Source organism: Priapulus caudatus, unplaced genomic scaffold (assembly GCF_000485595.1).
Source record: "Priapulus caudatus unplaced genomic scaffold, Priapulus_caudatus-5.0.1 Scaffold498, whole genome shotgun sequence".
In the NCBI taxonomy this organism is placed as follows: domain Eukaryota; kingdom Metazoa; phylum Priapulida; class Priapulimorpha; order Priapulimorphida; family Priapulidae; genus Priapulus; species Priapulus caudatus.
In genome coordinates this window covers 32225-54920 of record NW_014577559.1, presented here as the reverse complement: position 1 = coordinate 54920, position 22696 = coordinate 32225, and the positions used below count along the sequence as shown (strand labels likewise).

Here is a 22696-nt window from a genome sequence, read left to right as displayed (position 1 = left end):
ATTTTCTACGCAACGTATCGTCTATCTCTACTCCGCTTTCTCTATTTGATACTTATCTAATCCAGCTACTCATATTTTTGTCATGACATATGTTTATCATTTATCATTTTATGCACAAATTCTACACTGCAGTCTGCAGCACTGCCACACGGCACACGTCACGCGAACAACACGACAAGGTCTAGTACAGAATTTGACACTTTAAATCTAATTTCCAAATGAAAATGTGATAATATGGAGAGGCCGTAAGATGTCTTACACAAATCTGACAGTATATAACAGCCACGACAACGCTGTGTTGTTTTATATGAGTATGATGAAATTTTCATTTGACCGAGATTGGCACCGGCACCGGAACATGCGATGACAGGGATGTACGTAAAACATGTCACTTCCGTTTAATACAATTTTTGCTATGCTTTTCCATACAGAAAAGACTATTTAAAATAATGCTAGTATAGTATTTTTTTGCATTTCACTATTCTATTTAGCTATTTAACTTATGAATCTGGATGATTATATCTTCGTATATATTCATACTCACAGACATTGAAGAAGCGATTCTAGTTTTGATCAGGCGATCATGGCTGCCCCCAAGGAAAGCAAAATTGAATGCTTATTATTTAGTGAATTTCATCCTACAGCTGGTCCAAAAATAATGTACCAGGCATGTCTTTATGCTTATGTCCGTTACGTGTTAGATGTTAGTAACCCATCTAAAATTTAGGGTATTATAAATGTTATTGATTTCGAATGCCTACATTTTAGATTGTTTACTAAAGTAATTTTACTACTGTGTACAGTACTGTCTGATCACAGGCACTTTGACTGTTTCAGTAATAAAATGATGGTTAATAAATACAACTTGTCAGTACTAGACCTACCAGTACCAGTACCAGTAATAGTCTTAATGTTTGATTTGACCTAATAACTTCACTTCAACACCGTCCAATACACTGCTGCAACACATAGCGCGCACGCCATTGGCATTGTGCGTGCACAAATACACAGTGATATAGAGCTACTGGTACTGGTACTGGTAGGTCTAGTACTAACAAGTTGTATTTATTAACAATCATTTTATTATTGAAACGGTCCAAGTGCCTGTGGTACTGACTACTGTGTGATAGCTCTAGTACTATAGCTCACGTACAATTGCCGCAGGCCTGCAGCAACTGCCTGCGGCAACTGTACGCGGGCTATAGTACTAGAGCTAACTGTGTGACATCTATCACTATGATTGTCTATGGTGACACTGACACAGTAACACTCGGTGACACCATAGATATATACAACACACATATGTGTTGTATATATCTATGGTGACACTCACTGTTGAATTTGGTATCATTCTTATAAGTTATAATTAATCTTAATATTAGTTTCCAGAAAATTACATAGATAAGGAGCTGTTCGATGCCATTCACATCTACATCATCACGAAACCACAGCTGCAAGGCAGACTGATCATGTCGTAAGTTAAGCCATCATTCATCAATGATCAATGATGTTAACCTATTTCGTCATCACGCTATATAATTAAATGTAATTTGTGTCTTATAACTTTGTACGAATGAATTTCTAATATAATTATTTTATTTTCTGTTGCAGGAACGCATTTGGCAAAAAAATAATGGGTTGTCCAGTTTGCATTGATCATCCCAAGTATGCAAGAAATGCACTCATCTTCAATCTGTGCTTTGTATTTGATGGACTCGCAAACAGCAGACCTTACGAGAAGCCAGTCAGGAAACTCTCCCGATATCTGGTCTCTTTAGAGGTTGCTATAATAATTGTTTTTATAGCCTACCTTGTAATGTTATAGATTTGCTAGCTATGCATGGGGTCTGGACAATAGTTCTCATAAACCATTTGCAGCCACTGTTATAAAACAGGAAAGGAATCAACAGCCAGATAAATAGAAATATGCTGTTTTCAACTCCTATTGCATGGTAAACTTAAAAAAAGACTAAAAGTAGTTTGTTATCTCCTAATTTATCAACGATATAGACTAATGTGGCAAATTATAAAATGTAACTGTGCTGTGCTGGTAAATTTATGCACTGTGCATTTCCTAGAGAGAGAGTGGATTTCTATCCAATGAGGAGAGCAAACAAACACTGCCGAGAATAATGGCCCAGATCCTCACCGACCTGAACGAGCAAGGAAGTTGTGCAGTGGAAGTTAGTAAGTAAGAGAGAGAGAGAGAGAGAAAGAGAGAGAGAAATTAATAACATGTTACAAGTGAGAGATGAACTAACTCTGCGAGTAAATTTAGTAAGTGGAGGATGAGTAACTTTGATGTAAATAGGAGATTGAACAAAGCACTGCAGTGGGGAGGGGGGGTTTGTGTGAAAAAAGAGTGAGTAACTTTTTTTAAACTAGTTCGAACAGGACGAGTGGTTGTCAAAAATATCTTAACCAAATTATGAAATAAAGTTTAAAGAATATAATGCAAAATGACATCACTATATTACCGTTGTTCGAGTGTTTTTAACCTGACTAAGCATTAGCATGTGTTTACACTGTGCTGTTGGATTTTCCAGACCAGGTGACAACTATATATCTGAAGACATTGCTGGTTATTAACAACCCAGGAGAGGTGCATATGTATGACGTTCCCATCTTTACTGTGCAGTGCGACTCCTTCCACTCTCACCAGTGGGACCTCACAACACAACAGGTTTGAGTGGCATGGCACATTTTGGCTAGCTGAATATATCAAACACTTGGATACTGGTGCATATCATCGACGTAATTTAAACTCTGTTCCCAGCTTTCATATATCATAAACTGAACAAGCATCAAAATAAAATGGAATATGCACTCTATCATATATATATATATTGGTTGGGAATACTATGTATAGCATTGTGAATGCACGAGTGATGCACAAAAAATCGACACATCTAATTAAAATCTCACTTATTCCACATATTGTAAGAATATCTGTCACAACTTGTATATTGTATTTTACAATATAGGTTATTTAGTATCTGTTACAGAGAACTTGCCTATTATAGCAAACATTTTTGTGTGATTAAATACATCAAGAGAGGACAATCTTCTTGGTTGTATATCCAAGTTACTGTATTATGTAGTGCAAGAAATAGCAAAACAGTGTCTTATCTATTTTCCCACCATCTCCCTTAATTCTTCCCCTGATAATATGGGACCCTATTATTGCAAGCATGAAATTATTTACGGTTGTCCAACTGATTACGCTATCCTTGCATTGCAGATACTACCGTATATTGATGGGATGCGGCATGTGGCGCGGATATCAGTCGAGAGTGATGTTGCCATTAGCCTTGTAAAGAGCTGCCTACAGAACATGCTATACTACGGCATCATTAAACTATTGCCAATATTCCAGGTAGACAATTCTTATTCAACGAATGCAGCCGACTGTGGTCAAGACGTGTGAATAATCACAAACTAATATGTTATGATACCTAGTGTAGTCAGACAGGTGTGTAGGGTGTGGAACTAAAAATTAAATGATGAGCAGCATGCATGGTCTGTGGGTCTGCAGGTTTTAAAACTAAATAAAACAAAGTTATATTTAATCCCCACTGTGATCAGCTTTATGTGGGGTGAGTGGGAAAATAAACAGAGAATTAAAGCAGTTTGCTTGGTGAAGTTGCAATTTACTGCTGTTGCGTTTTGCAGTAGGATTGCATTCAAACTATATATTTCTTCTGGCAGTATTCCAATGTCTACACTGTGACATCAAAAATCAACAGATTGGCACAAGACAGAGATCTGCAGAATGAGTGCAATAAATATGTCGCCAAACCAGGTACAGTGTTCCAACTGCCAGGCAGATATTTTGGAATGAAATAATAATTTATAACATTGCCTGTGAAATTAGACCCTAAGTTTTTGATGCAGCGAGATTCATTTTTCAAGGCAATGCAGATCTTGTAGCTTCTAAACCTAAATGTGATATGGTGGAATTGCTGTTTCAGGTCAGCTTGGCTTCCCCTGTTTTCGTGATATCTTCATGCTGTTCTGTAGCCTTGGACCAGGCACCCCTGTTAAGGACTGGTGTGCACGTCATAACCCCCAGCAACTAAAGGTGGACGAAAGGTGAATGATCTTAATCCTAATCATAATCATAGGGCCAAATACTAATTTAATCCCCTATTTACTGGATCCATATGACGTATTGATATCATTTGCTATTAAAAAAGTTATATCCAGAATTGAACTATAGAAACTCTAGGCTATACTTGCTTTTTTTTAAATTAGGGTCAATGGGGTCCACTATAATCAAACCTGTGTAAGCAGACATAGAGGTTTGACTGTATATGCATAGATCTACACACCTCCCTTTTATAAATGCATCCATTAACATTGCCTCTCAACAAACTTTATCCTCATTTTTCAAAAAAGTCAATGTTTTCAACTTCATAATATACCTTTCTTGAAAAAAAATGCATGGAGAAATAGATTATGTAGATGTTGTTCATGCCATATAAATATATAATGCATATCTTCAGGAGTGAATAAAGACAAAGGTGTGTGCAAGACACCATTCCAAAAATAAAGCTTTTATTTACTCCAAGAGTTAATAAGAGCAAATTTATTATTACTCCTGGCATGTTGTATATGTCATATTAATATATAATGCACATGTTGCTTCTATCTGCTACAGGCGCCTCATCCAGTTCGGCGTTCTCCATGGCCTGCTACGACGGATCCACAAATACCCAGTGCTGTTAACAAATGAGCCAGGCTCACAGAACCTGCGACTCCTTTCTCGCTGGCTCAACGGACAACATCACTACGATGAGATATGCTGCCGAACAGGTAAAAAATATAACGCGTTTTGGACTTGTGCTTATTTAACTATATATAGTCCGAACATATTTGTCAGGTATGAGTGTGATAATATACTTATTGCTGTTAATGTAAACTATTCATGCAAAAATAATACAGTTTTTTTTTAAATATGCCTATAACAGGGTGATGTAAAATGCTGATTTTTTTCTTCTCGTTTGTTATTTTTAGTTGGTTATTTTGTGTGTTTTTTGTATCAACAGGGCTAAGTTACAGCGTGTTAGACGAGATGATAGAAGATGATCCAACCATTGTTGTCTGCTGGAAATAAACTCCAATGTGTGGCTGCATGGTCTCAAGTCATTCTCGAAAACTTCAATCATTTTATGAAGCAATTTCTAAACAGTGTGTATGATGTCATATATTCCTGCATATTCCTGCTGATTGAAGATGAAAACCCTCTACGAATAGTGTACATATTGTATATATTTCAGATGAAATCAAATTGTGATAATAATGTTTGTCAGTGGAATAATGCTTTAATTTGTAGTAATTATACTTGTGATGCATCGTGTATATATACACATCATATCCTGCAATTGATAAGATCATGTTAGCAGGTTGAGTTATCCATATATTATATGGCCCGCATTACTCTCTCATAACATATTTTGTAATGTAAATATGTACATAAAACATTTCACTTGCGATAAGATGTCATAATATATTTTATGATACCATGCAGTGTTGGTGTGTTAATTTGATCAACGAAAAAGACTATCTCCTTCCTTTCAGACTTACATTTACAGTCCACAATCTACTATCTAGAATATTCTTTTGTTAGAATATTATCGTAAAAATTGTAAATATTATTGCTAAATATTGCTGCTAATAAACACGTTGGTGTTTTCAATACGCGAAGAATTCGTGCCGTGTTAAAAATAAGAGCGAGCGTCAAGATACAACGTACACGATACTCGCTCTAGAGCTCTATTAATTCATAAAAGTACCGACAGGTAGCGCTTTCACAACATTTGAAGCGATCGGATTTTCCATTTCGTGGCGGGAAAAATCAAAACTTATCTCAATATCTGTTACTGCTGCTCCTGCTGGTAGGAAAGAAATTATTTTAATTCATTTCCAGTATAATTAGTTCTATTAGGCACAATAATTATACGTCATTTTTGGATTACTTAGACAGTAGTCAGTAACGATCGATGGACTCACAGAGTCTGAGTGATTATATACGTCTACAGACTACAGTCTACACTACAGACTACAGTACACTGTCTGAGTGACATCACTGTCTGAGTCGACGTCACTGAACACAGGCACTTGATTCTTGAAGCGTTTCAATAAAATATAATCATAATGCTAAGTAAATACGAAATCTATTTATTACCAAATTCTTAATGTTTCTATACTCAGTCTCTCTTTCACCTACTGACCAGATAGCCAGCGTGTGTCGCGCTTGCCGCTAGTGCGTACAATTAGTGTGTTATCATGGCCAGCAGTAGCTCTAGTACTATACTATAGCCCGCGGATCGCTGCCGCAGGGCTATAGCACATTCTGCCATAGATGTAATCTAAGCAAATGGTCCAACTGATGTGACCAAAAATGTATCCCCAAAACGTAAAATGATCGGGCTTTTTAACACTTATCTATCAACATGGACATCTCACCTATCTTTTTGAACACTTCCACAACTTTACACCAGGTATTTATGCTGTTATTCCTCAAAGTCTTAGCACTACTGGTGTTTTGTTTTCAAATTCGGTTGCTCTGCTTATGTGTGCACGCGTGACTCTTCAGTGCTAAGACTTTGAGGAATAACAGCATAAATACCTTGTGTAAAGTTGTGAAAGTGTTCAAAAAGATAGGTGAGATGTCCATGTTGATAGATAAGTGTTAAAAAGCCCGATCATTTTACGTTTTGGGGATAAATTTTTGGTCACATCAGTTGGACCATTTGCTTAGATTACATCTATGGCAGAATGTGCTATAGCCCTGCGGCAGCGATCCGCGGGCTATAGTACTAGAGCTAGGCCAGCAGCAGTGTCGATTGATGTACGGACCCGATTGTTTCATGTCTGTTATGTATGTGGCGCGAACTGACGTAGTGTGTGGAGCCCTACATATAAGTCGACAAAATGACGATTTACGCGTATGTCGTCATTTTCGTAAGTCGGCACAAATATGCTGGTCCCAAAAGTGTCGACTTATGCGAGTTTTACGGTTCAATGATAGAGAACATGGGTCCCAATAAAACCAATGTCATTTACATCAATAATGACAATATAAATAATATTACATCAATATAATAGGTTAGGGTTATGGTTAGGGTTAGGTTTAGGCACATTGGTTTTATTGGGACCCATGTTCTCTATCCTTAGGCCAGTTTTACTGTAGTAGTACTACTACTAGTACTAGCAGGAGTAAGATAATATAGGATCCTATATTATCTTACTACTAGTACTAGTAGTAGTAGAAATCGAGGAAGGATGATGATGTTGATGTGCTACGTGACTACGTCCATTATTTACATTTCGTATTTCTCTACCTTTACATCAATCTGTGGTCTACTCTCATTTGCTTACAGGAATATGGATTTGCAAAAGGTTCAAAACAGCATTGTATTAATGCAAAAGAGTTTGGAGTGTGCAATATGGTATGCAAAAATTTTAATTTATTTCAAGTGTTTAGCATAGTGTCAGTGATATTATTTGCAGTAACATCAAGAGGGTAAATTTGCTAGTATAAATTTGTCATAGTTTAGCCTATATGGAATCATGCTCACTACTGTAAAAAAGTTCCTCTCCCACTATGTAATATGGCACTGCAAATGCTGCTGCAAGCAAAAGTTCTCAACCTTGACATGAGTTTAAGCCCATATACATACCTCTGACAGTTAATAACACTAGTTAAACTTATACACTTACAATGTGGTTTCATCTTTCAGTTTGGAGTTGCTAAATGACCCTGTATCAACACGATGTGACCATCAGTTCTGCAGGTACCACTTCATACAAATACTCCCAGCTACTGTAGAATTTACGTAATTATATCATATAATAACTGAATCCTCATTTATCTGCTGCATATGATTAGCACATAGTTTAGGAGTTATTTCTCTTTCGTTGTCATCCATTTCTTAGACCTTTATTGAACCACCGAAACAATCGGTTTGTGTATGCTAGGTGACTAGATGCAGACTGGAATTGTTAGTAAGAAAGTATCCGGTATGGGCTGCAAATAATGATGGGAAAACTTCTAATAAATTTCATTGCATCACTTTTACTCATATTGTTTTGTGTTAAATGTTATCTCAATTTTATTTGTTGTAGGGGTTGTCTCCTGAAAGCATTGTCTTGCAGGAAGAATAGACAAATCTGCTCTTGTCCTCTCTGCAACGAACCCATAACAAAACGGTAAGGAAGTGGTTATTTTCTGCATTAATTTGGCTGCCATAGAGCCTATAAAACTGGTAGTAGTTGGAGCAGCATATTCCAATTTTTCCAAAATTTCTTGATGAATATAGAACCCTCTCATTTCTATAAAGAAAAATGTTGTGCTATATTCTTCATGATTGTAATTACAACTTGTTTCAATCTATGTGTTTTATACCTTTGTAATGGACATATAGTTGTGTCTGCAATGCAGTGAGGGCATGATATCAAATTTTCCAATCTTACTTGTCCTTTAATATGTCATGAAATTGACACGGAGGGTCGTTTTACAGCAAATCTTTACAAACCCTTGCCAAAATTTACTCGCTTTCACAGCACATAAATGTTTGCTGTTTGAACAACAACCAGGTACCTAATATGTTTGATGGTAGGATTTAAGTGGTTGCAGGATACCATAAATACGTATGTGTGAGCTCACATGTTGACGTGTTTTGCACAATGCAGAAGTTTACGGGAAGCGTGTCGACTAGGAAAGATAGCCCAGGCTGTGCAAGAGATTGCAGCTGCTGTACAGAATGATACTGGGATTGAAGGTAGCAAAACCATACTTATGTGTCCGTTTGAAAAATCTAATGTAAGGAAATGGTGATGATATGTTTTGATGACAAGCAACTTCAGCATATAGTCAATATTAGATCATAAATACATATACTTGGTAAAACATAATACATGATGCAATATATAACTAAAAGTTCAATGGTAAGACGGTGAAACTATGCAAAGAAATTAGGGAATAAATGCGGAGAAAATTTGATACTAACAATGATAATAAATTGATCACAGGGTTGATATTGCCAACTGCCTTGTTGGCCATTGCAACCGAGGAGACTAACAACAAGAAGAGGATATCTAATGTGAGCTCATGTTGTCATGGTTACTGCTAATATTTAAAATATAAAGAAAAATTGTAGAATTAGAATAACATGCATAGAATTAGCAGTGATTACAGCTGTAGTATAGATTGTACTAATGGTCATTATGTGTCATAAAGCATTTTATTTGTGCAATTTTTATTCTTGAAATGAAATTGTATCAACACTTATTTTTCTGCCTGTCTGTTGTGATGCTCACAGGTCGACTCCGTGGCTGCTCAGTTAAATGAGAACAGAACAAATGTGCAAAAGGCAAAACGAAGAAGGTTGCAAGATGAGACCCCTGTCTACATTGAGCCAGGTCATTGTGGCTTGTATTTGCTAATGATACATTCAACCTAAATTATGTACTTTGTTTTACATTACATGATCACTGAGTTATGATCATTGTCACGATAGTGTGTATTTTAATGTTCTCTTTACTATATTGAAGTCTCGTTACTTGTGCTAGTAGATACATGTGGCACTTTAATTAGTAACTAGAGATTACTAGCTGATTTTTTTACTACAGATGCTGATACTGCTGATGAGGAAAACAAATACATGCCTACAAACACAAATATAAGGTTTGAAATTACATATATATATTTGTTTTTTTATCAATTTATACCAGCGTAATCTTTATGGTTCGGTGTCTACAATATGGTGCAGCATTTGTTAAAATTTCAAATCTGAGAATCACCTCATCTGTAAATCAGTTTAGGCAAGTAGTATGTCTCAATACAAAAGCATGTGAATTTTCCTAGTGGCATGCCTAACTTATTAATGCCTTCTAGTCTCCAAATAGAGTTCATCCTATTATAACTTATCAATCTAGAACCTACATATTGGAAAACCAGTCATATACTCTTACACGGGGTCAGCTAGTCAAGGAATAGAATGATATAAGAGGTTTGTGTACGCATCATTTAAAAAGCATATTCTATGTAAAAATTCTAAATTATGATATATTTTTAAAAAAAACTGAAAATGTTTTATTCAAATTTGCATTTAATTATATGTAGGTGTGGTAAGGATGTTGGTTCTAAAGAAGGTCTTATTCACCCTACACGTTTTTTTGAACAAGCACAGTTTTTATTATATAATTTAGGCTTGTTAAATAGTTCTCACCTAACATTCTACTTAAAGCCAACAACCTCTTAGAATGAATCGTTTCGATTACTTGAAGACGGTGTCGTTATTATTTCTAATGCTTGTTGTAGATCTGGATTTCCCGTCACCAGAAGAAAGAGACGCGTGCGTCGGAGCAACCGGCGTAATGTCGCCGACGTTGCGATCGCGTCTCCGGTAGCAAAGAGACTGAGGGATGAAGGTGCCAGGGACACTGCAGGGTTCCCAGACGCAGTAGCTAGAGAGGAGGAGAAGGAGGAGGATGTTGCTCTGACGAACCAAAGCCAGGTCGTCATGTCGTCCGTGCCGCCGCAGTGCGATCCCGCGTCTCCGCGACGAGCGCGTTGCCACGGCGACGGCGAATGGACGCAGAGCCTTCAGTGGTTCGACGCGGCGGGCGAGCAGCAAGCGACGCGTTCGCCGCACTCCGCGAAAACACAACAAGCGCGGCCGCGAGCTTGCAGCGCGCGTGGGGACGGCGAGGCGCCGAGACGCGTCGAGTCAACCGACAACGACAGCAGCGTCGCCGTGGAAACGGAATCGGCGCAGGAGGACGGATACTCGGCGTACGCCGACGTGCCCGGCCAGCACGACCTCGGCGCGATTCCCGCGAGCCAGCGCACTCCGACGACCGTCAAGAAACATCTGAACGGCTCTCGCGGCAGGCGTTCCGCGGCGGCGACGTCGAAGCGTGCGGCGAGGGATGAGGACGGGTGCGGCGACGGGGAAGACTCGCAGCAGCAGCTGCGACGGCTCGTCGCTGAGATTTCCGAGGCCGAGAAATTCACGTTGGACGTGCTGAGCCAGCCAGAGCCGCGAAAGAGCACGTCCGGGATGGGCCGAGATCAGGAGACTGCGTCTGACAACCACAGGCCACTCTCTGTTGCCAATGGCAACCACACGGAGGCTGACGCACGGACACTAATCCTCACCGATCACACGAAACGCGGTTCGGGCGAAGAGCGTAGCTTCGGACCGAGGGACGCGGCAGTTGCCGTGGCGAAGGCAGTTCAGTATCCGAGCGATGGCCTGCAGACGACCAGACTGAGTCCTATCGCATCGCCGGGCATGAATTCTAAACAACAAGAGCTGCTGTGCTTTGTACCGACAGGGTTGAAGAAAGACCAAATGGTAGTAGACAGCTGAGTACTACAAATTATGCTGACAGTAATAATAGTGCTGCCTCTTCATCTTCTTCTTCTTCTTTTTCTTTGTCTCCCTTTTCTTCTTCTTCCTCTTCATTTTCTTTGTCTTCTTCTTCTCCTCTTTCTTTTTCTTTATTTTCTTCTCCTTTTCTTTCTTTTTATCATTAGTATTATTAGAATTGTATTGGTGGACGTAATGGGAGTGATAGTGTAGTAGCAGCAGTAGTAGCAGCAGTGTTTTTAATACTGTTGTCATTCTCCTTGCCTTCGTCATGATTGTCATCATCATGACAATAATTATAGCTGTAATGATTTTGTAATTTAATGCACTTCAATCTCAGTCTGATGTTCGTGAATAACTACGTCGCTGCTCTGTGATTCTGCAACAAGTTAGGGCAAGTTACTAAAGACAACTAATGGCTAGTACGTGGAATGTCGAAGGTCGACGCTCAGCCGTGTTTTTTTTTACCCCATGTAGATGAGCCTGCAGATGCTGGCGAGGAGAGAAGGAGCGCGATTCACATCGCGCTGTTCACCAGCTGCGACCCACATCATCGTCAACACTGTGCCAGGTACGTAGCCCAGGGGTCGAGCTTATAATTGTCTAGAGCAACACAAGTGTTGCCTTGGTTCAATCAGAGATATTTGCGCACCGATGCAGACGTTCCCTTCAAATTACTGTATACGCTATATTTTTCGCGTACAGATATTTTTCGCGAATTCATACTTGATGGACAATTTCGCGAGTGGTTAATTTTGCGGTCAGTAAATTGTGAATTATTTGGTATTATTCGGTGTGAATTATTCGCGTGTTGTTATTTTTGCGGTCGGGGACGCGTTCGCGAAATTCGCGAAAACTAAACCACCGCGTATTATACACCGTATACAGTAGTGTTATCATGGTCTCGTAATATAAAAAGAAGTTATTTACGCTGGACAAAGAGAGATAGACATACACTACATTGGATTTTTGACGAGATAGGTGAACTAAGTTAAGCTGCCACGTCGTTTTATTGCTGTTGGTGTAGTCAGTAATTTTCAGAGGCACCACAGCAAGTAAGGAGCGCAACCCTGGCATAAGCTGCTAATGCCATTGTATAATACACGCTTGTGATTGTTCGTATACAAAGTTATAGACATACACTGAGCTTTTTTTACTAATTGCCGCAGGTTCCCCGCGTGTCTGCGAGAGAACACTCAAGTACTTTCAGGCCATTGCGGGAGGGAAGTGGTTGGTGTCCTATGGCTGGGTCGAAGCTAGTTGGACGGCCGGTCATCTAGTATCTGAGGTTAGTGATAACCACGTCCATCTTCTGCTATTAAGCAAAAATTGGCTGTTATAGACTATATCGGTAGAAACATAATAATCATTCATAAGGGCCTGATGAAGTGAAGTGCGTGTGAAGCGTGTTATATCTTAATCCTCATATGGTCGGCGAAAGACACGGAGGTACCGTTTAACTCGGCTGCTGGGCGACACGATCGTCATGTGGTCGGTGCAAATACACGGGGGGCTACCGTTATTCGCCGATTGCTGGGGCGGACACGGCTGCTCCAGTGGTTGGGACAAGACACGGACCAGTACCGTTAACTCGGCTAGCTGTCGGGCGACGACGTTTCGCCCTCAGGTGGTCGGGGAAAGACACGGACGGTACCGTTTAACTCCGCTGCTGCGGCGACACGATCGCTCAGTGCGTTAGGGGAAGACACGGCAGTCGTGGTTACCGTTAACTCGGCATGCTGCGGGCGACACGATCGCTCTCATGGTCTGGTGAAAGACACGAAGGTTACGGTTAACTTCGGATGCTGGGGCGGACACGATCGTCATGTGCACGTCAGGAAAAGACACGGAGGGGTTACGGTTAACTCGGATGCCTGGGCGACACGATCGCCTCAGCTGCGTCGGGAAAGACACGGAGGGTACCGTTAACTCGGCTGCTTGGGCGACCGATCGCTCAGTGGTCAGGGAAAGACACGGAGGTACGGTTAAACTGCTGAGATGCTGAGAGCGACAACGCTACGCGTCTTCAGTGGGGTCGGGGAAAGCACAGGAGGTACCTGTTAACTCGGATGCTGGGGCGACACGATCGCTCAGTGGTTGGGAGAGACGTGAGAGGTCGCAGCGGATGGCAGAGGTTGGCAGGGAGACGTGCGGCGCGGCGCGAGTCGCCGCCTCTGGATGTGTGACACGACGAGCGACGCGGAGTGCCGAGACGACAATGACGATGGCTCGCTAGAAACACGCGTCGCGACGTTCAAAGTTGACGCGCCGGATGAACGATGCCAGGAACGACGAAATCTACCGGTCTCCTCCTCCGACATAGACAGCAATGGTGAGGCAGAGGAGATCGAGGACGAACAGGAAACGGCGTTGGAATATGACCACATTGGTGGGAAAGTCGAGGAGGAGGAGAGATCATTAGAAAATATGGCTATCCATGGGCAAACAGAGCAGGAGAGAGCATTTAGAAAGATATGGAAACTGATATAGAGTCAGAAGAAGAGGTGGTGATAGTGTCAGATGATGTAGATACCCATCGGGTAGCATGAGGGAGGGCAGGCGAGAGAGGCAGATGCAGCGGGGTACCGTAATCTGCATTGGGTCTCCCATATCAGCGGCCACCAGGGGACGATGAGTCTGCCTCACACGCGCAAACGCCGACAAATAGGCCTGTGATCGGCGACGTGGGACATGACAGGCCATTCTCTTCATTAAGCGCACCCGATGATAAAGATCCTGATGTGCTGTTCTCCTTAACGAACACACCCCCTGTTGAAAACAATGATGAGCTGTTCTCCTTAACGAACACACCCACTGTTTCGAGCACAGGGATGGAGCTGTTCTCCTTAACGAACACACCCACTGTCGAGCCACAGGATGAGCTGTTCTCCTTAACAAACACACCCACTGTCGAGCCACAGGATGAGATGTTCTCCTTAACGAACGCACCCGCCGTTGAGCACCAGGATGAGCTGTTTTCCTTAACGAACGCACCTGCCGTTGAGCACAAGATGAGATGCTTTCGTCTTTAATGAACGCACTGCCGTGGAGCCACAGGACGGAGCTTTTTCCTTGACATAACGCACCTTGCCGTTTGACCACCGTTCTATCGCTGACGGCAATGCCGAGGCATTTTGCGTGATCGACGTACACAGAGAGAGTGAATGCTACTTGCTGGCCCATTTACAGGTGACATCGGCAGAGACACTAGCAGGCTAGAATGTAAGCATGCTAAGAAATACGAAGCGTTCGTGGGAGCGTGGAATGCTCGCATTCTCTGAAAGGTTGATAGCAGAAGCTCTAGTTGTGGCGTTGCTGCACATTGTTTCGTGATGTTTGTAAATTAGATGTTGTGTCTCTCAATGGTGCACAGACCCCCTGTGGTGGCGTCAAAGCCCCTGTTAGGTGGTGTCAAGGCCCCTGTGGTGCTTGTGCTAGGCTGTTGTGGTGCGTGCATCCTTCTTTGGTGCTGTTTCAGTGGCACGTGCGCGCATCGGTTGCTGATTTCATTTCTAAATATTGATTTATTTTCAGTTTTTACGTATTGTTATTAAATAGGGGTACTTGCATATTTAAATCCATGTTATGAATATAAATTAAACAGGGTAAATAATGACAAATTTTGTCATTATTTGACAATCTTATATGAGAGAAATTTGTTGATTGATTCACCCCTGATATTAAGTATTCCCTCTGGCTGACAAGTCTCGGATGACGGTCTTAGCTGGCGTTTTCGCTCACGGTGTTTCAAAATTTTATTTTGCACATGTGAGCAGATGAGAATGAGCTGCATGCAACGAGGGCCATGTGAATCTCAACTCGGTGTAGTCCTTTCTCCTCCAAAGCGAGCCTCATCGATTCACAAGGTTAGCGTACTGCAAACCTTTCAGCTGTGATAACTGCGTTTCACAAGCAGGACCTCCTGATCGGCGCAAATGATTATTTATGCAATATCATAAATATAATATCTTTTTGTTTGTGCATGTAGTTATGTTTTTTAAAATCGTTTAGCACGTAAAGAAAATTAATATTCAATTAAATTTACATTTCACTCACGACTGTTCATTTTTAATTGAGAATCACTATTCGTACAACGTTAAAGCGTGGTAAGTATATGCGTATATATGCGAAATGCGTATCCTCTCTTCAGCAAAAGGAAACGTTGGATGAGTGAATATGGCAAGCTGGCACGAGAGCAATGAAGATGCTACAGGAGCCAACTGCTGGCGCAGCCACTTCAATCGTGTCTCCTACGCCGACTGGCCACGGGACTGCAGCCAACGTTGCAGGGTCAGACTATGGAGCGTTCTGGGGGCAGGGTTGATCGTAGTGTGCATTCTATAAGTTTGTGTGTGTTACACATTGCGGCTGCGTTTCGTGTTTCGAGCTGTGGTGTGTTAGCAGTGGAAGTCCCCGTTTCATGAATTTCTGCTGCTGATGTTTCGATGACTCACATCCTTCTATTCGATTATGATAAAGATCTTGTATTAATGAGATGAACCAGTGTGGAAATCTCATCCATCTCGAGTGATGCTGTACAGGCTGTCCTGCATCCGTAATTGCCTAGTCTCCCAGTTCAAATTCTTCTACCATTAGATATTTCATTTTAGAATCGGATTTAATGAATACGTATCATGTCGCTCGCCACTTTTTATGTTTTTTCGACACTTTTTTGTCCTTTGCGCCTTTAGGTGAACAGTCGAACGGTCGAGAATAAGTCCCGGATACGGAAGAGGTATCTGTTTTCCAGCCCTCTCTCGCTCTCCTCCTCCCGCGTATCGTTGACCGCTTCATTGTTGCTCTGCCCAGCCGACGTAAGATGCTGCAGAGGTGTTTCACAACTGAGCCAGTAGCGTCTATTTTGGTTGTCTTCTGATAGTCATTCATGCAAACGCATTCTCCCGTGAGGAGCGGCTGGAAGGTGGCTCACCGCCTATGACCCATTGAAAGCAACACTGCCGGAATGCAACCCATGATTTGACATCATTCCTGCGAGCAAGGTGCCCCCAAAAGTAACGAACAGGAAGTTGATGCCCGAACGGACATGGCGTTGGAAAGTGCTAGGAAAGTGATGTTGTCGGAAAGTGGATGGCAGAGGCGACATGGCTGAAAAGCGATAAGAAAGTGATGTTGCCGGAATAGCGCTTATGGAAAGAGACGCTTGGCTGGAAAGCGGCTGAAAGGCGTTCTGGTCGCGGGATAAGGCATGGGAGAGCCACACGTCCGCTGGGAACCACTCTCCACACTGAGGAAGACCAACGCACGACAAGTGTCATTGCCGACACACCAGGCCGGCAGCGAGATAGGAGACGAGCGATAGCGAAGTGTGGCCGTCGTGCCCGACGATTCGCGCGAGCATTCCCGAGGAGGGGTCACGCTAGGTGCAGCCACCGCGCATATATGGCTCGTCAGCTCACGAGTCTCAGCCAACGGGTCCATTCCGTCGAGTGGAGGGCCACCGGGCGTTCTCCGCTCGCCGATGACAACTACAGGGCCACTTCTCCTTGCCGCCCCAACGACACAAAATGCGCCGCTCTCTGCTTGCAACGATAATCCACAGCCTGCTCTCTTGTGTGCGGACGACAACCACATGCTTGCTCCTCTGTTTGCGACGACAACCACGGTTCCACTCTCATCGCGACGACAACCAGCAGGCCCACTCTCTGTGGCCGACGACAACTCACAGGCCGCTCTCTGTTGCGACGGACAAGAAAATCCCGCAGAAGTCCAACGATGCCAGGAACGTGAGCGGTTTCCAGCAGCGTGCTGGGAGCGAGGCGGGCACGCCGCTGGCAATCGATACAGATAGCGGATGTCATAGTGACGACGCGGCTGGACTATCTGTGACAGTGCAACCGAAACGCCTCACAGGGGGCGCCAACACACGTCCGTCGCTCACGCGGTCGGGGAGGCGACGCGCAGCGCCCTCTGTGAGTGCGACCGGCGACGGCGATAGCGGGGACGGATCGTCGTCGGGTCTCGGGCGATCAATCCAACGGACGTCAAACCGCGACAAGGTGTCAACAAACGAGCATCCCGCCGCCCGGCGCGGCACGAACAGCGGCGACGGCTCCGTCGCCGACGGCGACCGTTGCCGTGACGACGACGGGAGGCGGAGCGACACGCCCGCGAGTTCGCGCGTCAGTGACGACGTCCTATTTTCGTCTGGTGACGACCGTCGTGGGGGAGCGATGAAGCGAGGGCTTGCCCGGGGGCAGTCTCCACAAGGTCAGGTCTGTGCATCGGACGGCGCGTCGTCACCGATCGACGTCGCAGAGGAGACCCACGTCGGATCTCGGCGGGACGAGAAACCGAGAAGTGAGCGGGGAGATGCCGACAGCTTCAGAAGTCCAGACGTGCGCGGCCGCAGACGGCTACGCAGCCCGCAGTCAGCCACACGTCGCGGCCTCGCCAGACTGCCACCCCCCGCGGGCGAAGAGCCGGCAGTAGGAGCGCACTCTGGTGGCGCGAGCGAGCGACGCGCCGACGGAATGCAGAGCGAGAGCTTTGTCGTGTCGCCAACTCCGCCCACAAACGTGGCGTTGCGGCGCTTGTGTGGGGCGGCTCATGTGGCAAAGTCGCGCGCGGGGGAGCAGGAGGAGAGGAGAATCTGCTCCGAGGAGGACGGCAGTGAACTTTCAGCGGCCCGGCGCGACGGTAGGGAGGCGGCCCCAGATGGCTCGGCGTCCGTCACGGTCGCGGGATCGTTAAGCGGGACGCCTCGCGGCGTAATCCCAGAGTTGCCGATGATGGAACTCTCGAGTCGAGGCGGCACCTCCGTGGCGGTTATCGCCGCCAGCCAGGACGTTCTTCTGTCTCCCGCGTCGCCCAGCTGCAAGCTCGCGCACGCCATCTCCCTGCGGCTGCTAGCCACGAGCCCAACAGAGGGCACTGTCGATGACAATCTCGACATCGAACCCGCGTCTCCGGTTCGTACGCCGCACCGATCTCGTCGCTTCAAGACGAAGATTGATTGGACGTTCCTGGATGAAGATGCTAAGACAGCCGTTGCCGCGATGCGTTGCCACGGTGATGCGGCAGAAACGAATACGCGCGGCAACAGCAGGGAGTCTCCTCACCATTCTCTGTGGGAGTCGCCGCTGCAGGAGAAACCTGCCGCAGGTGTGTGCATGATACTTTCATCTGCCATTCAACACGTCAAGCCGACATTAATTAATGACCTTAATTAATATTTTTTATATTGTTTTTTATTAAAAAAGTTTACTGGGTTATAACTCGGTGAGCTTGTTTAATTAAAAAAAAATGGGGAAAAGTTTGAGAACGTTGCATTACGTAACCTTTCGCGAATTTACGCGTTAACAATTTTTTATTTTAGTTGACGGACAGACCCCTCGTGGTGTTGCCCCACTCTTGAGCCCCGGTGTCAGGATGAAGTCACCTTTACAGATGGTCAGAACGTCGTCCAGGAGCAATTCTGGACATCCGTCTTCGTGCGGGTCACGGGACAAAGAACGGTCTGCCCTACCTTCAGGTAACGAATGGGAATTTATAGCCCGTCTATGGCTGGTTTGTGAACTGTATTGGCTGGCCAATCGTATATGTTAATTAATATAATGGAATGAGCACATTTCATCATTGCACGTTGTAGTTCCATTGTGCTCCACAAACCAAGTAATCGTGATTTACAGAATCTAAGTTTTTGTTGCAGTATTTACACGTATATTTACATGAAGGAGTAAAGAAGGTAACAAATCCATGGGTGTTAGATGGATTTCTGTATTGAGAAAAATTCCAAAATTTTTTTTTTATAAATTTTTTAAATTATCAGGAAATATCACCAAATGTGTTTTATATTGCACAGAATCCATAGCTTTGGCCCCCCATCGAACCCTTTTTTTCAGTCTTCACTTTTTTGTTAACACCAATGCAAATCTGACAGGGGTGGATTCAAGACGACAAACCCAAGACGTCATCCCGACAGGAAATCCGTCGGCACCCGGCGGCTCCGCACATGAACCAAAGACGTTCAGTGGGTGTGACGAGGATGTCGAAATCACGGAGGTTCTAGCCAACGTCCCGCCAGATTTTTCTGTAGGTGACGACTCCGTCCCAATGGCTACGCTGTCTCTCGACCCGGGGAACGGACACAGAAGTACGGTTAACTTTGACGCTGGGGCGACACGGCTGCTCAGTGGTCGGGAAAGACACGTATAGACCAGGATCAGAATACTACATCTGGGATGAACGGGGATCAGAATATTACATCCGGAATAGATCGGGATCAGATAAGCACCGACATTCCGACGTATGGACCCGACGACAACGGAAATCCACGTGGAGGCGACGCGGCAGACGTCACCGGACCACAGAAGAAATCGGTATCCTCCAGGCGCGGCGTGAGATCGAGCGAGGCGATCGAGCGTGACCAACAGAGTCTCTTCGGGAGATCTTACGCGCGGGGCCGCGCGGGAGCTAATGCCGCGAGGAGGAGGTCCTCCGTGGCTGGCCGACGCGATGACGAGCTCACGCGCATCTACACGGAGGAGGAGGAGCTACGCGCTCGTACCCTCGACGCCACGGCTGCCACGTCGCGCGCCGCATGCCGGAACAAAGAGCGAAGAGTCTGCTACGATCTCGCCGAGAGAGACGAGCGCGTCAGCGTTGTGGCGCAGATTCACTGGCAACCAGCTGGTGACTCTGCGCTGGTCGTCGGTTGCCTTAGCGACAAGGACGAGACCGTGACAGACGCTGCGCCAGACGCCGGTCGCCATGACGACGAGAGTGATGTTGTGACCGTCGCCGAGCCGGTTGGTTGCCGTGACGACGAGATGGATGCCGTGACCAACGCCGTGCAGATGACAATGTCTCGGACAGGTGCGGCAACGAGCCCGGCCCGCAAAGTCTTGAACGGCAACGTGCAGGCGCGCCCTGCATCAGATGCTGCCGGAGGTACGGAGTCGAGTGTCACTCGTCGGCCACGTCTCGACCGGGGACGCGGACGCGAGCGTCGTCGCCACGGCAACGAAACCAAACCAAATTGCGACGATCGCGGGGCCGCCACTGCAAGCGACGCCGGCAGGAGCAACCACAGGGCGCCACGAGGCCTCGAGATGTACCGATGTTCGTTCGTCGAGGGGCAGACCAAGAAGAAAGCGAGGGCCTCTCGAACGGGAAGCAAATCGAAGCAGAGAAAGGCGACGGAGAAGAAGAAGGAGGAGGCGAATGTATCACGATGTAGCGAGCGCGGGGCCAACAACGCCGATGACCCGTATGCGTTTCCGAACAGTCAGAAGACGCCGCCGCCCAAGGTCGCGTGCGTGACGTCGAAGGTCGCGACAACGCAGACAAAGATGAAGATGCGGCGGCACGGTGTCGTCGAATTTGTCAAAATCGATAAAAACCCTGCCGGCGAGAAAGCGAGGTGCAAAACAAGCGAACAGTACGTCGTAACCGACAGAGACGACTCGTCGGAGCCGCGACGATCGAAGCGCAATCGCGGAAGACTGGTAATCTATTCAGACGACGGCGACGACGACGACGACGACGACGAGGACATTGAAGTGGCAGAGGGAAGCAACGCAGCGGCAGAGCTGCCTGCTCAGGGGACACCACAGCTGCCTGCTATTGACGAATCGTGGAGCCGCCCGCCGGCGCCACCTGCTGACTGGTCTCACAGCAAGCAGATGGCGAGAGATTTCCCCGTGAAGGTGAAGCGGTTAAGTCTCGCGGTGCCGCAAGCACCCCCTGGTGTGTGTGCGAGCGAGCGGCCTCTGCGCGGGTTGCCGAAATCGTCGCCACCCTCTGCAGAATGGGAGGCGAGCATCGAGGCGTGCGACACGGAGCCGGCTGGTCGCCGTGGCGACGCGGAGGATGCCACATGCGGTCGCCACGGCGACGCACGGAGTGATGGGGGAGGAGGTGCAGGGATGAGCGGTGGGAGCGTCATAATGGAGACGTGCGACACGTCGCCGCTGCTAGTGAGTCCTCCTTCGCAATCGCTCCTGGCACTTCCTAGCGAACTCGGCGAGATCGAACAACCTGCTCAGGTGCTGACGGCGACTGTGGCGCCCTCTCAAGCAGAACGTGCGGACCTCTCGTGTCGAATACCCTCGCAGTGTGATCCCATCGGAAGCATCCCCGTACTGACCTTGTCGGGGGATTCAGGAAGTAAGGGCAGCCCGGATGTTATTCCTCCTACGTGGGTCGCATCAGCAGCAGCAGCAGCGAAACGCTCGTCCTGCCTCGCCGCGGGCGACGCGCATGAGAGCGAGCCCGTCGCAAGCAGCCAGCATCTCGACGCGCGCGGGTCGGCGGAGGTCGCGGCGAGCAGCCAGCATCTCGACGCGCGCGGGTCGGCGGAGGTCGCCGCGAGCAGCCAGCATCTCGACGCGCGGCCGTGTCGCCATGACGACGGCGACACGCGCGGGTCGACGGAGGTCGCCGCGAGGCGCGGCACGTTCACCCTCGGTGCCGACACGCAGTGCTTGGAGGGGATCGCCGCGCAGTCGCTCGACATGACAGAGATCGTGATGCTGGCCGCATCGTCGGGCAGCGCTCCCCCCGCCGACTCCGACGCGACACAGCTGCTGCCCTCTACCGGTGAGGACGGGAACGACGTGGGCGGATCGCCGCAGCGGCGACTACGCAAGAGGCGGTCGCAGTCTTCGTCAGTCAGCGTCGTGCCGGACACCTTGGTCGTCGGCGACACTTGCGGCAGCGCGGCGTCGTCGCCGTGGCAACCCTCCCGTAGACCGGCGCCGCCGGCGAGCCAGCGTTCGGAGGAGTTTGTGTCGGGAAGCGTGCGGACGCCGTCTACAGACCAGCGGCAGCCGATCGTGTTCGCGCGGCGACGGGAGGGGGACGAGAACGATCGCCACGCGCTAACGGACACCCCGCCGTCGCTTCCGATCTCGCTCGTCGCTGCCTACCAAGACACGAAGCGGGAGAAACAGCTGGGTTCCCGTGGTTCCGCGGAGAGTGAAAGCAACGACAGCGAACACCACAGCACTCGCAGCACAACGGTCGTCGAGACGGCGAAGATTCATTGCCGCTGTCCTGGCGAAACGAGTGGAGCGACAGGAAGTGGATGTAGGGTGGCGGAACCGACCGACGGCAGCGACAAATCGCTTTTCACTACGCCGGCAGAAAGCACGGGGAAATCCGTGAGCGTCTGTCGCACCTCCGGGAAGGCCACTGACGATGGTAGCACGACGGTGACGTTAACGACGACAGGCAACGCATTATCAGGAGAAGGTAGACGCAGGAGCGAGCGAGGCACCACCGACGCGTTGCCAGGAGAAGAAAGATGCAGCAGGGAGCGAGGCACCACCGACGCATTGCCAGGAGAAGGAAGT

At 46.5% G+C, this 22696-nt stretch overlaps 3 protein-coding genes across 5 annotated transcripts in view; 2 read left to right on the top strand and 1 right to left on the bottom strand.

Moving 5' to 3' along the window:
- The window catches only part of LOC106811045 (isoleucine--tRNA ligase, cytoplasmic-like), a 20302-nt gene extending 19943 nt beyond the window's left edge, over positions 1–359 (bottom strand). The window contains exon 1 of one of the 2 annotated variants that reach the window (XM_014814563.1): positions 260–359. The gene's annotated coding sequence lies outside the window, so the exon portion shown is untranslated. Of the gene's footprint in view, positions 1–125; positions 203–259 lie in introns of those variants that run through there. The other variant, XM_014814565.1, reaches the window with a different exon arrangement.
- Positions 360–581: 222 nt separating this feature from the next.
- On the top strand, positions 582–5740 carry LOC106811044 (nitrogen permease regulator 2-like protein). 2 transcript variants are annotated; one of them, XM_014814561.1, is made up of 10 exons: positions 582–703; positions 1383–1474; positions 1612–1780; positions 2079–2187; positions 2547–2683; positions 3242–3376; positions 3709–3802; positions 3972–4092; positions 4661–4815; positions 5049–5740. In XM_014814561.1, the coding sequence occupies exons 1-10, from the start codon at positions 584–586 to the stop codon at positions 5114–5116; spliced, it is 1200 nt and encodes a 399-aa protein (XP_014670047.1). In that variant the 5' UTR covers positions 582–583; the 3' UTR covers positions 5117–5740. The 2 variants fall into 2 exon arrangements, with proteins under 2 accessions (XP_014670047.1, XP_014670048.1); XM_014814562.1 differs by having other exon boundaries at positions 582–667; positions 5049–5737.
- An 87-nt stretch (positions 5741–5827) lies between these two features.
- Positions 5828–22539, top strand: LOC106811037. Its single transcript, XM_014814555.1, has 11 exons — positions 5828–5897; positions 7386–7454; positions 7746–7799; positions 8131–8214; positions 8698–8786; positions 9037–9107; positions 9327–9426; positions 9637–9691; positions 10328–11097; positions 19551–22430; positions 22532–22539. The coding sequence occupies exons 2-11, from the start codon at positions 7390–7392 to the stop codon at positions 22537–22539; spliced, it is 4176 nt and encodes a 1391-aa protein (XP_014670041.1). The 5' UTR covers positions 5828–5897; positions 7386–7389.
- The last annotated feature ends 157 nt before the right edge of the window (positions 22540–22696 follow it).